At 39.6% G+C, this 12,500-nt stretch overlaps 1 protein-coding gene across 1 annotated transcript in view; it reads right to left on the reverse strand.

Moving 5' to 3' along the window:
• The window catches only part of LOC145406461 (single-stranded DNA-binding protein 3-like), a 349,906-nt gene that overhangs the window by 35,088 nt on the left and 302,318 nt on the right, over positions 1–12,500 (reverse strand). Inside the window, exon 13 of the mRNA XM_080277616.1 lies at positions 4,681–4,731. Coding sequence (XP_080133742.1) covers positions 4,681–4,731 — 51 coding nt within the window. The remainder of the gene's footprint in view (positions 1–4,680; positions 4,732–12,500) is intronic.

A 12,500-nucleotide genomic window follows, 5' to 3' on the forward strand; every position in this document is an offset into this window, starting at 1 on the left:
ATACACCTTATAAACTAGCATAAAGTATTAAAAACAACAAAAATGTAAGAAATTTAAAACTGAAGCCTGACAAGCACAGGCGTTGGTGGAGACACTTCAGCAGCCTGGTGCACTAGCCCTCACTGCCTCCCGTATGCTACATTCTGCCTTCTTTATTGTATGAACAGTTGACTCATTCACCCCAAACATGCGGTTCCAAGACAATTCACAGGCGTAGGTGGAGACACTTTAGCACAGTCTGGTGTATTAGCCCTCACTGTCTCCCGTATGCTACGTTCTCCTTCTTTATTGTATGAACAGTTGACTCACCCCAAACATACAGTTCTGAGACAATTCACCATCAAGTCAATTCACCGTCAAAACATGGACAATTCCCCGTCATTCTATTAATATACTTATTATTGATTAATTAATGCTTTAATAACTAATTTTCAGGGGGATTTTATAACTCATATAATAAAAAACTAGTGTACTGTACTTGCTGAATAAACTGGTATGTAAATAAATGACGGGGAATCGTCCTGACGGAGAATTGTCGCCGACATTCCACCCTGAAGTTTGTCCAACACTTTAACTTTGTCAGTGACACCACTTTACCAGCCCGCTTTGGTGTGTTACCACATGCATCACTAGCACTACACTTAGGCCCCATGTTGGCAGACAAGGCAAGCAATCACTGGAAGGCAGAAAAATAAGCCACAAATAACGATTCTCGATCTCGAGTCACGCATGATTCGACTGTCGGATTCAAACCGACTGTGTGGTGCGTGGTAGACCGACCTCCCAGCTCCCACACACACATACACATACATATATGTGTGCACACGGCCAGCAGGTAGGCATTTTTTATATTTTATTTATTTCTCTTGTATATTGAAATTACTCATTTGAATACTGTAATTTTGTTTTAATTATAGTACGAAAAATTCGTGGATAACCGAAATCGCGTGAAAAAAGTTTGCGTGAATTAAGGGATAACCTGTACTTGAAAACTGCCACACACAGGATGTACAAGTAAACAAACACTGACGCAGTGAATGGGTTAAAAGCCAGTTCTAAAATACTGAAAATAATAACAGACTATAAAGGCTGTTTTAATTCACATTCACATTTTCTGTGACCAGCTATACAATTTGACTGTTTTTAGTTTTGGAAAAAAAAAAAAAAAAAAAAAAAAAAAAAAAAAAAAAAAAACCTTGTGTAAGCAATATTTAAAATATCAAAATTAACACACGACAGACATTTTCTACAAAATTTTGATAAAATCAATAAAGAAGAAATAACACAGCAATATGGCTAAAATATCCCTCTTTTACATGAGGAGTCTTCCCATTAAGACATCTCCAAGAAGAAACCCAAAATTTTGCATTTCAGATCCCCAAGATCTTGTTACAACAAAAATGAGAACACTAAAAAGGATGGGTGATACACCTTTGTTTCAGATAAATAATCATTCAACAAAGATGAACACTGTATAGTACATATGACCAGCATTGATGTTAAAAAACACACACTATAGCAGTAATTAATCTAGCAATATCAAAATATATAACCCGAAAAAAAAAAAAAATCAAACCCACATTACACTCTAAATTCAAAATAGTTAAAACTGGATCCTCCTTCAGTGATTTAATAATTTTGGGTAGCCTAAATTATGAAAAGATCTTGGCAATGACCCAATGTTGTAAATCCAAAACTATGTAAAAACATCTGATTATCTTAACCCTAAATTTCCACTCAAAAAGAGGGGTTAGGATACAAAATCAGGAAAGAAAAACAGCAAAAATGTCACCACTAACATAATTCATTATAAAAAGAAAGCCAACCTGTGAACTCTATTCCAAAAATAGTACCATTATGGATACGCATTTTTGTCAGACAAGTATGGAAAAAAAAAAAGGTAAAGAAGAAAAGAAGTCACCACTAACATAAGTCATTATAAAAAGAAAGGCAACCTGTAAGCCCTATTCCAAAAATATTACCATTATGGATAATAGTATTTTTGTTCTGTCTGACAAATAAGTTAAGAGTTACTTTTCAAAAAACGTAAGTCATAGTCACATCATCATCCTTACCTTTTTTTTCCCACTTCAGGACTGGATAAGGTAAGATACAGAAACAAAAAAACAGAAAGTATGAAAGTACGTGAGCAATCAACAGTATACCCTGTGAAATGTGCCATGTAACTATTCACACACCATTCAAGCCCACACAATTGTGGCTCCACCTCATAAGGCTAACCATCTGCATTTTCTTTCTTCTTTATAGATGTGCTTCACATACACCTGCCAGACAGACAACATTCGCTTCACATACACCTACCAGGTAGGGATAAACTATCTACTGTAAGACAAACTATCTACTATCACGTGAGAGAAGAACTGCCAAACCCACTGAGCGCTCCTCTATACATACTTCTTTCAACTAACTCATTCCCCAACCAATACCCAACTCACATTATATTCAATACCTTACTTTCTCACACACTCATTTACCATTTTCATCCATCTTCTTGTCGCATCATGCCTCCTCCTACCTTTAACCTTACTCACATACACCCTCTTCACCACCACATCTGTATCTTCTACCATATTACCAAACATCCTTTTCTTACTTAACATCTCTGTCAACTCTCCATGCATTCTTATCCTATACACTCCTAATGTTTTCCAGATCTGTCAGTGTAAGAAATGTATATTTTCTTCATACTTGCTCCACTATTAGCCATACTGCATATATTCGACCTAAACATCACATCCCCCTACCACTATTTTCATTACTGAGCAGATATTATGATACCTGCCTTACCTTCTTTAGTTTCATTCCTCCATATACCTTCATATACAATTTTGTACATACGCTCATAAAATTGCCTGCCCAGTTTTATGAACATCTCATAATTTCCAATCCCCTCAAAAGATGGGTGGTTGACTGCAGAAGGGCATATTCAGCCTGCAGTGAACTGGGTTCATGTCCAGATAAGCCTGGGGCTACAACATTAACAACAAAAAACAAAAGTACAACTTCAAAGCTTAACCGCTTCAACCCAATGACATCTTTCTTCATTTTGTTTTTGCTACAGATGATTTTATTTAGCTTAGGAGTGGTTTCCAAACTGGAGGGGTATGATATTACTTTAATCTATTCCTCACAATGGTGATAGTCCAATTAAATTGACAAATATATCACCGGACTGAAGGGGTTAAGTTATACTGTATATTCTCATATGCAAACTGTAGACAGCAGAAAAACATCAATAGCATCACTACAACAAAACTGCAATTTCATGATCAGAGGTACCAAAAATTCTTCTTCAAAGATTTTGGGATATCATGTACAAATTGTTATTATACCCTGGTTTGTGGGTTTCCTGGTTACCTAAATGCCAGATAATGGGCAACATACTTGTATTGCTCTATTTCAGTCTGACCAATTTAATCTAATGAGATCCAGCTAGAACTCTTGTGGCAGGTGGGGGCGCTCACCATCCACTCGCTCAATGTAGTGCTACTATCGGGTGCCTGCCTTTTCCTCTCTTCCTTCCTTCCTCTTCAGTCTTTCTTTCCTTCATTCTTTCCTCTTCCTTCTGTCTACGGGTGACTACTGCATACTGAGTGACATGCCAAATGGTTTCCTGTACCATTTACTACGCTGGGTGGTAACCACATAAACAAATTACGGCATTTGGAGGCTTAGTGGGTAATTAAAGTGCTTCAATCAGATTCAGCCAGTGCAGGTTTATATCCAAGGGGTAGTTGGGGATTATTGCTCATGAAATGCCACTCACGGATGAGTGAGGCTAGTCACTCTCATCCCGAATGTCAGGGCCAACTTGCCTAGTCCCGTGCTCCTACATCCCTCATGGGGTAACACTGGATTAGATGATGAATGAATGAATGAACTCTGAATTTGATTTTTCAGCTGCACCAATCCTTGCAGCATATGAAAAAAATGTTTAAATATCAGCATTATACTGGCAAACAAAAGCTAGCCTACATGAACTGTTGCTGAAGTTACAAGTAACTAACAATTAATCAACAGCTTGCGGCTGCAATACATTTTTATGGCTACTGCATAAAACCAAACCTTCACAACTGTGGCCAAGAGCATGTGCTAATGAAACCAAAACACATAATGTTACTGCTTCAACATATTCATAAAGATAATAACATTTAGATCAGTATGGTGCATAAACATAAGAAAATTTATTCTATATATAACTTACGCCACTCCATACAAAGCCATCACCTTCCCAAATGTCCACAAAAAGCACTACAGTGATGGTCTGCCAAACTGCAAGTTGCAAGGAAAACTCACCACTCAAACACTTGCATTGGAAATAAAAATTCACACTTAAAAAAAGAAGAAAATAAAATGTGTATTCTCATGCGAACCAGCTTTTAATATCTCGAGGTGTGACATACGGAATCCAGATATTTATGCAGGAAGAGTAACTTATAGCCAATTTCTTGTTCAATTAACTCCATTGGGCACATTAAAAAGAACTGTTAACATTTCCATTGACTCATGATGTATGACTGAACAAGAATGGGCTCTGATTAAATATGGCATAAGTTGAAGGTGGGGAAAGCAGGTGGATATCAAAGAAAAAGTACTCGATACAAGGCGCTACAATGAACCCAGAGGTGTAGTGAGTCGAAATTGCCTATAATGCAATACCTGGCCGAGGGGTGGGAGGCAGGCGGGCGGGAGAGAAAGCTCCACTCGACCCTAAAAATAAGTTACCACAGTTACTTTTCAGATATTTATGGTAATTAACTCAACTTGCTTTCTAATGAGAAACAACAAATGATGTCTAGTGACAGAGTATATCAAGTCCACTTGCATGCCAGGCTTGATATCAGCTGCTTGTACAGACAGTTGCTCAAGTTTGTCAGGGCTGGGGTCATTGTATTACTCTTCCTTTTCCATAACTGATACTGCAGTATGACTCACTATGGTGCCACATCTCAGTAATGTAAAACAGTGGTAGGCACAGGGATGTTTTTCTGGTGTCTGATAGAACATGATACTATGCATAAAAATGAACTGTGAAAAATAATTTTAAATCATTAAATTACTCTACGTTCTTGAAATCTGTGGTTTCTTTCTGTTGTATGACAGATACTTAACATCTATGAGGAGAGAAACAACTAGTGAAATACCAGCAAGGGCATGAACTCTGTATATTCCCAATCTATGAAGCAGCTTTATTATTACTGCCTTAACTCTGCTTCCTATATTTGTATAAGGTGGAGAGATCAAGAGCAATGCCCTTTTATTTCACTTGAGACATATATCCTCGTATAAGAAAAGAAATTAGTCCCAATTCATCAATCCATTCCTACATTACAGTAGCAACAACACTGGCTGTGCCGTATATGGTGCGCAGCTAGGTTACTGCATCCTTACACCAATACATGGAGAAAAAAGTTTCTTAAGTTCAAAATCATCCTCATTAAATCCCTTTCATGGTATTAACTGTACACTCCACAACCACATTATGAAATTATACAGCTTTTCTATTACAAATATTCACACTGAGCTTCCACTGATGAGAATATTACTGCAGGAACTAGCTATCATTAAATCAAGTGATGCAATACGCTGACTACAAAAGATAAATGAAATCATCTTCAAAATCCAGTTACCAACATTGAGCATGTCAAACTAAAGCATGTTCCTTTAATTCACCAGAGATGCATAACAGAGGACAATGGATAGTTAAGCTGCAATCTTCCCTCACCTATTGTTTTCAGCCATACTGTATAAATATAAGGATTCACAGGTATAATTTTCCCCCCCTCCCCCTTTCTGGACCTGAAAATCTAAATACAGTCGACCATCGAGTCGACAGACCCCGAATCAATGGATTTCGGAAGCAATGAACAATATCTGCTGGCAAATGAATCGCTCCAGACAATGGTCATTTGTCCGTTATTTGAAAGTTTGTTATTTCTAACTACATACAGTATTTCTCTTTACAGGTAGAAAAATAAATGATACTGTAGTTGAACATAAATTACTCTAACACAGTACTGCATCTTACCCACGTGACCTATGTCCCATACCACCTGCCACTGCCTGCCTCAGTGTTGTGTGTATCGTCGTTGTGATGAGAAGTGTTTATTTGCTTATTTCCTTGCTCCTCATTTCCTCTCAGAACTCTAAGAACGTCGTTCAAAACTAACTTCAGTTATGCCTAAGCACCCTGAAAGTGCTATGAACACAAGAAGAGCATTTATTCCAAAGGAAAATGTAAAATTGTTGGACGAAGTGGTGTGTGGTGTGGGAGCTTATATGCAAACAATCAGACATGAAATGACTCAGGTGTGTTTACAATGTGGTTAGTTTCTTTATTGGGGGAAAAAAAAAAAAAAAAGTTAATGATGAAGGAGCAGTAAAATTCACGTTTTCACCTTGGGTGCAACATGTGAAAAAAGAAAGAAAGAAAAGAAAAGTTTTGTGCCCGACCTTTGCTACCAACTGACAGTCTTTGGTAGAGAAAATTTGGCTCTTACGGTATGTGAAGACACTACATATTGACGTAAATAGTTAGGTAAGATCATTATGTGAATTCAGTTCTTATGAATTACTGTACAGGATACTGTACTGTCATACAAATTATACTGCTTGGCTGACTTGTTTATTATTCACAATTACTGCAGTCGTGTGGATCTGAGAAGTGAGTAGTATGCAATCACTCCATACTGACGACTTCAGTATAGTTTTATTTTCCCTTTATTGTTGAAGACTAACTCAAAAATAGTTTCACACTTTATTTTTTCTTTTTTAAATGAGTGCGCCGAAAGTGACTCTTGATGAAATATGCATGATTCTGGGCAGCCATTATTCACATGTTGATTAGGTCAGAAACTTTTGCTTGAATGGTAATAAGGACTTTCAAGAGGCTTTGTGGCAATCCCTGGTGGTTAAAATATTTATGGGGAGTATTAGGGGGCAAGGCTAGTTGGTTAGGTTAGGTTAGAATGCACTGACGTGTCATCACCAAGATCATAATGTAAACACACATTTTGGATGTCTTACGTCAGACATTTGTAATAATCAATCTTTAAATATTACATTCAACGAAAAATATGGGGCTCCTAGAACCTAACCCCCAATTTTACATGTAAATAATGTAAATATATGTCACGTTTTAGCGCAAAATTGATTTTGCACGAGGTTCCGCATAACTTATCTCGTGCTGTATGAAGACTCTACTGTACACCAGGACATACGTCATAATATAATGGGTCCATAGAAAACAGAGTATTGTGAAGTAAACTAGTCCGCGATAGCGTCGCTGCACCTCATCTTCGATACCATCCCATTTCTTTTGCTATTTTTCCAGTTTTAGGCTATTTTTCCCTTCATTTTCAAGCAACAGACACTCGTCCCCCCCTATTAGTCCATTGATTCAGAGGTCGACTGTATAAACATGCTAGGCTGTACAGTTAACTCTCAATCATCCAGTGTAATTCAACCAAGCCCTACTCCGGTTAAAGCAGCTTGCTGGATATTGCACAGTAACCCTCATCGGCTCAATCTTCGGCGTCGGGCTGGCTACTGCATTACTATCCATCTCGAGCCTCTATTCTAAAAACTTTCCCTTGAGTAAAACAAAAATTAACCATCAACTACAACAAAGTAACAATACAATACAGTAGTACAGCAATACAGAGCTGGTTGGCTACCATTTACAAGCCAGTTGATACACCTCAACACCAGATATTGCATCTATCTATCTATCTATAGCCCGACGCCCTAATCCCGCAAAGGGTGGCCGCAGACAAAACGCCTCCAAGTCACTCTGTCACCCACCATTTGACTCCCCTCCCCCCAACTCACCCCCCCCTCCCTCATATACCTCTCAACTCCATCCCTCCACCTCATCCTCGGTCTACCCCTCCCTCTCCCTCCCTCCACCTCACCTACATACACCCTCTTAGTCAGTCTTTCATTCTCCATCCTCTCCACATGTCCAAACCACCTCAGTGTATTTCTCCTAATCTTTTCAACCACATCCACATCTACCCCACAACGTTCCTTCACTTCTTCATTCGTTAACCTGTCCCTCCATGTATTGCATACAACCATCAATTACGTCCCGTTTTGGCACCAGATAATGCACAATTTTGCCGGATGTTGCTTTAACAGAGCCAAGCCCGCAGTGCCATATATTGCATTAGGCCGGACATTGCGTCAACGGATAATTGAGAGTTTACTGAGGAGTACATTCCATACAGATGAGCATACACCTTTCGATCTGCTGATAAAATGTATTACTGTGCATGAGTAATGTTAAGATTTTTTTTTTTTTTTTTTAAGCACAGGTATCTCTATTATATTCAATATTCAGCAGTATTATTTTTGTGCAACATTATGAAAAAATTTTCTGGACAAAATCATACTTAAGAGACTTAGTCGACTGCAGTGTCATGGTGGTTCTGCATGAGAAGCAGCTACCAGGGTGCTATATTCGTAAGCCTTGCAAATACCTGTGAATGTTTTTATTCTAAAAACTGCCAATCCTATTAGAAATGCATAATTATCTTTTGTCTTGGTATGAAATTGTAAGACATAACTCTGGCCAAAGTTAATTTTTCTTTTACAAATTTGAAATTCTTTGTGCCACCTACTTCCAAAACAATTTTCTTAACATTTTTCTAAATGTCATTTCTAAAATACGTGACCCCAACCCTGGCCAAGGGAGGAAAAGGAATCTGAGTAAACAGATGATTAATGTAATACGAGTACAAAATATTGTCTGATATTAACCGACAATTAATTGTCAAAAATAACTGAGGTACTGCATTTAACTCGTCTGACTAAGCTTTGCTCTGGGAAAGCGAAGCAAAGTAGCTACAGAATAATGCGACAAGTCCCTCATCACACCACATATATTAAAAAAACATATGCACTGTCCTAGCACAGTTGATGTCATTAGCCTTATTTGACAAAAAATACAAAAACATACACATATCAATCTTGCATACAAGAACTCCTGCTTTAACTGGAAGTACATGTGGAAGAATGTGTATTGTATAATATCAAGAGATACAACATTTAACAGAAGTATAAGATACATACCACAATGAAGCAGTACCCAAGATAAACCAATTTTGTTTACAAATTGTTCTTCTGATAAACCATAGCTATCTATCTATCAATCTATCTATCTATCTATATCTACATATTATATGTGTATATATATATATATATATATCATATAACAGAGAAGTGGAGCAGTAATTGGGTAAATATGGACTGGAGCAGACAGGGGATGTGAAGTGTGTGAAAGATATTCACAGATGAAATCTGTGCAGCATGTGAAGCAGCGTGTGGAGTAAAGAGAAGACAAAAGGGGGTGCAGGGAACAGTATGGTGGAATGAAGACGTGAGACAGGCTGTGGCATAAAAGAAGAAAGCATATAGGAGCATTGTGGTGTGGATGTGGATGTGATAGGAAGCATTATGAGGAACACACTGAGGTGGTTTGGCCATGTGGAGAGGATGGAGGGTGAAAAACTGACGAAGAGAGTGCATGTGAGTGAGGTGGAGGGGGGAAGAGGGAGGGGGGAAGAGGGAGGGGGAGGCCGAGGATGAGATGGAGGGATGGGGTGGAGAGGTATATGAGAGAGGGGGGTGTGAGTTGGGAGCAGGGCAGTGAAATGGCGGGGGACAGGGAGACTTGTTTGTGGCCACCCCAAACGGGATTGAGGCGTCTGGAAATAGATAGATAGATAGATATAGCGAGTGGATGAGAAACAGGAGTGTGGAAGAAGTTGAGAGATGGAAGAAAGAGTTATATGTAGAGAGGAAGAGAGAGGTGAAAAGTTAGTATGAGAGTGTAAGAAGACAGTGGATGAGGCTTTGGAAGGAATTTGAGTGTAAAGTGGAGTTAATGTAAGAAAATGTAATGGAAATAGCTAAAGAGAGTTAGACAGGGTGCCAAAGAAGTCAGTCATGGAGCGAAAGATAAAAATGGTAACTTACCAGTGGAGAAGGAAGAAAAAATGAGCAAGTGGAGAAAACACTTTATGCAATTGCTGAACATACAGCACGAAAGTAATGCGAGTATAAGTGGCTGGGAGATGGAGGAATGTTAGAAGAGAGGAAGAAATCAGTAGGATGAAAGTTGTGGAAGCAATGAAGAAAGTCAAAATGGGGAAAGCCCCCGGAATTGATACAGTGTGTGGTGATATGCTGAAGCATGGGGGAGAGATAGTAGTAGAATGGATGTGGAAGATGTGCAGATTGGCTTGGGAGGAAGGTAGAGTCACAAAGGATTGGAAGTCAGGTATAATTATTCCCCTACATGAGGAAAAGGGGAAAAAGAAGTGTGTGGTGATCATAGGGGCATTTGTCTTCTTAGTGTAATAGGAAAAGTATATGGTAGGATACTTATTGACAGAATTAGGGAAATAGCAGAGGAATTAGGAGAAGAACAGGGAGGTTTTGGAAAGGGAAGAGGTTGTGCAGATCAGATATTCATTCTCAGATCTTTAGTAGAAAAGTTTCTAGACAAGGGAAAGAAGTTGTATGCACCCTTCATGGATTTGGAGAAAGCATAAGACAGGGTGGACAGACAAGGATTGTGGACAGTACTTATGAATATATGGAGTAGATGGGAAGTTGCTGAATGCCGTGAAGAGTATGTATTAGAGTGCTATGCCTGCTGTGCATGTGGATTGTGAACTGAGTGACTTTTTCTACTTGAAGGTTGGATTGAAACAGGGATGTGTCATGTCTCCATGGTTGTTCAGTCTGTATATGGATGAGGTTATAAAAGAGATACAAGGTACGGCAGTGGATGTTTGAACAGTCCTAATGAGAGAGGGCAGTGTTTGGAAACTCCCCACACTGTTGTTTGCGATACTGTGTTGTTAAGTGAAGACGAAGGGGAGCTGCAAGGTTTGATGAATGAGATTGGGAGTGTGTGTAAGAAATGGAATCTACAGTTGAATGTAGGGAAGGGTAACGTTATGGTCTTCGAGAGAGATGAAGTCAGTGAATGTACAGTGAGGCTGGATGATGTGGAAATGGAAAATGTGGGTGTGTTTAAGTACTTGGGTAGTGTGATGAGTAAGGATGAAAATGCAGAGGGTGAAATGCTTGAAAGAGTACAACAATAAAGAAAGGTTGCTGGTTCCTTGAAAGCAGTGATAAGAAACAGGGAAGTGAGTATGGAGGTGAAAAAGTTACTACATGACAGTAATGTTCCTTGAAAGTAATGATAAGAAACATGGAAGTGAGCATGGAGGTGAAAAGTTACTACAAGACAGTATTGTTACACCAACTCTAACGTATGGAAGTGAAGCTTGGACCTTGTTGGAGGGACACAGGTCAAGAGTAAGAGCAGTGGAAATGAGTTATTTGAGAGGAGCATGTGGAGTCACATGGAGGAAGTGAAGGAGGGCTGTGGTTTCGATGTGGATGTGAAAGAAAGCATCAGGAGAAATGCACCGAGGTGGTTTGGCCATGTGGAGAGGATGGAACGCGAGAGTCTGATGAGGAGACTATATGTGTGTGAGGTGGAAGGATGGAGAGGGAGGGGGAGGCCAAGGATGAGATGGAGGGATGGAATGGAGAGGTATATGAGCGAGGGGGATGTGAGCTGGGAGCAGGGCAATGAAATGGAGAAGGACAGGCCGCCATGGAGGCAATTTGTTTGTGGTCACCCCTTACGAGATTAAGGCGTCTGGCAATAGACAGAGAGACAGATCATCATCATCATCATCATTCGGACCTCCTTTCCCACCATGTGTGTATGTGTGTATATCCATCCATCATCTAATCCTACATTGCCCCATGAGGAGCGTAGGAGCCCGGGGCTAGGAAAGTTGGTCCTGACATTTAAGATGAGAGTGACCAGCCTCACTCATCCCTGAGTGGCATTACGTGAGCAATAAACCCCAACCACCCCTCGGATATAAACTTTCACTGGCTCAATCCGATTGGAGGACCTTTATTACCCACTAAACCACCAGGAGCCAAAATTTGGTTATACGGTTACCACCCAGCATAGTAAATGGTTTCCTGGTGTACAGGAAACCATTTGGCTTGTCACTCAGTGTTGAGTCATCCACAGGCAGAAGGAAGAGGAAAGCATGAAGGAAAGAAAGACACGAGAGGGAGTGTAAAGTCACCCGCAGGCAGAAGAAAGAGAAAAGAATGAAGGAATGAAAAACAGAAGAGGATGGATGGAAAGAAGGATGGAGGAGAGGAAAGGGCAGACACCCGAGAGCAGCACTACATCAAGTGAGTGGATGGTGAGCACCCCCACCTACCACAATATATATATATATATATGCATATACCATCTCATCAGCTGTTTGTGTGTCAACTGCAGGACTGGCCTATCCCGACCGAAGTGGGGATGATACAGCCAATGTATCTCTATCAAGTGGCTTAGGCTGTCTAGTAGAGATCGTATGTAGAGTAAGAAGTGCTTGTAAGTGTAATTGTAGTGTTGGAGTGGCTTTGGATGTGTGTGT

Source organism: Coenobita brevimanus, chromosome 70 (genome assembly GCF_032717465.1).
Source record: "Coenobita brevimanus isolate Jiangsu-jjx chromosome 70, ASM3271746v2, whole genome shotgun sequence".
In the NCBI taxonomy this organism is placed as follows: Eukaryota; Metazoa; Arthropoda; class Malacostraca; order Decapoda; family Coenobitidae; genus Coenobita; species Coenobita brevimanus.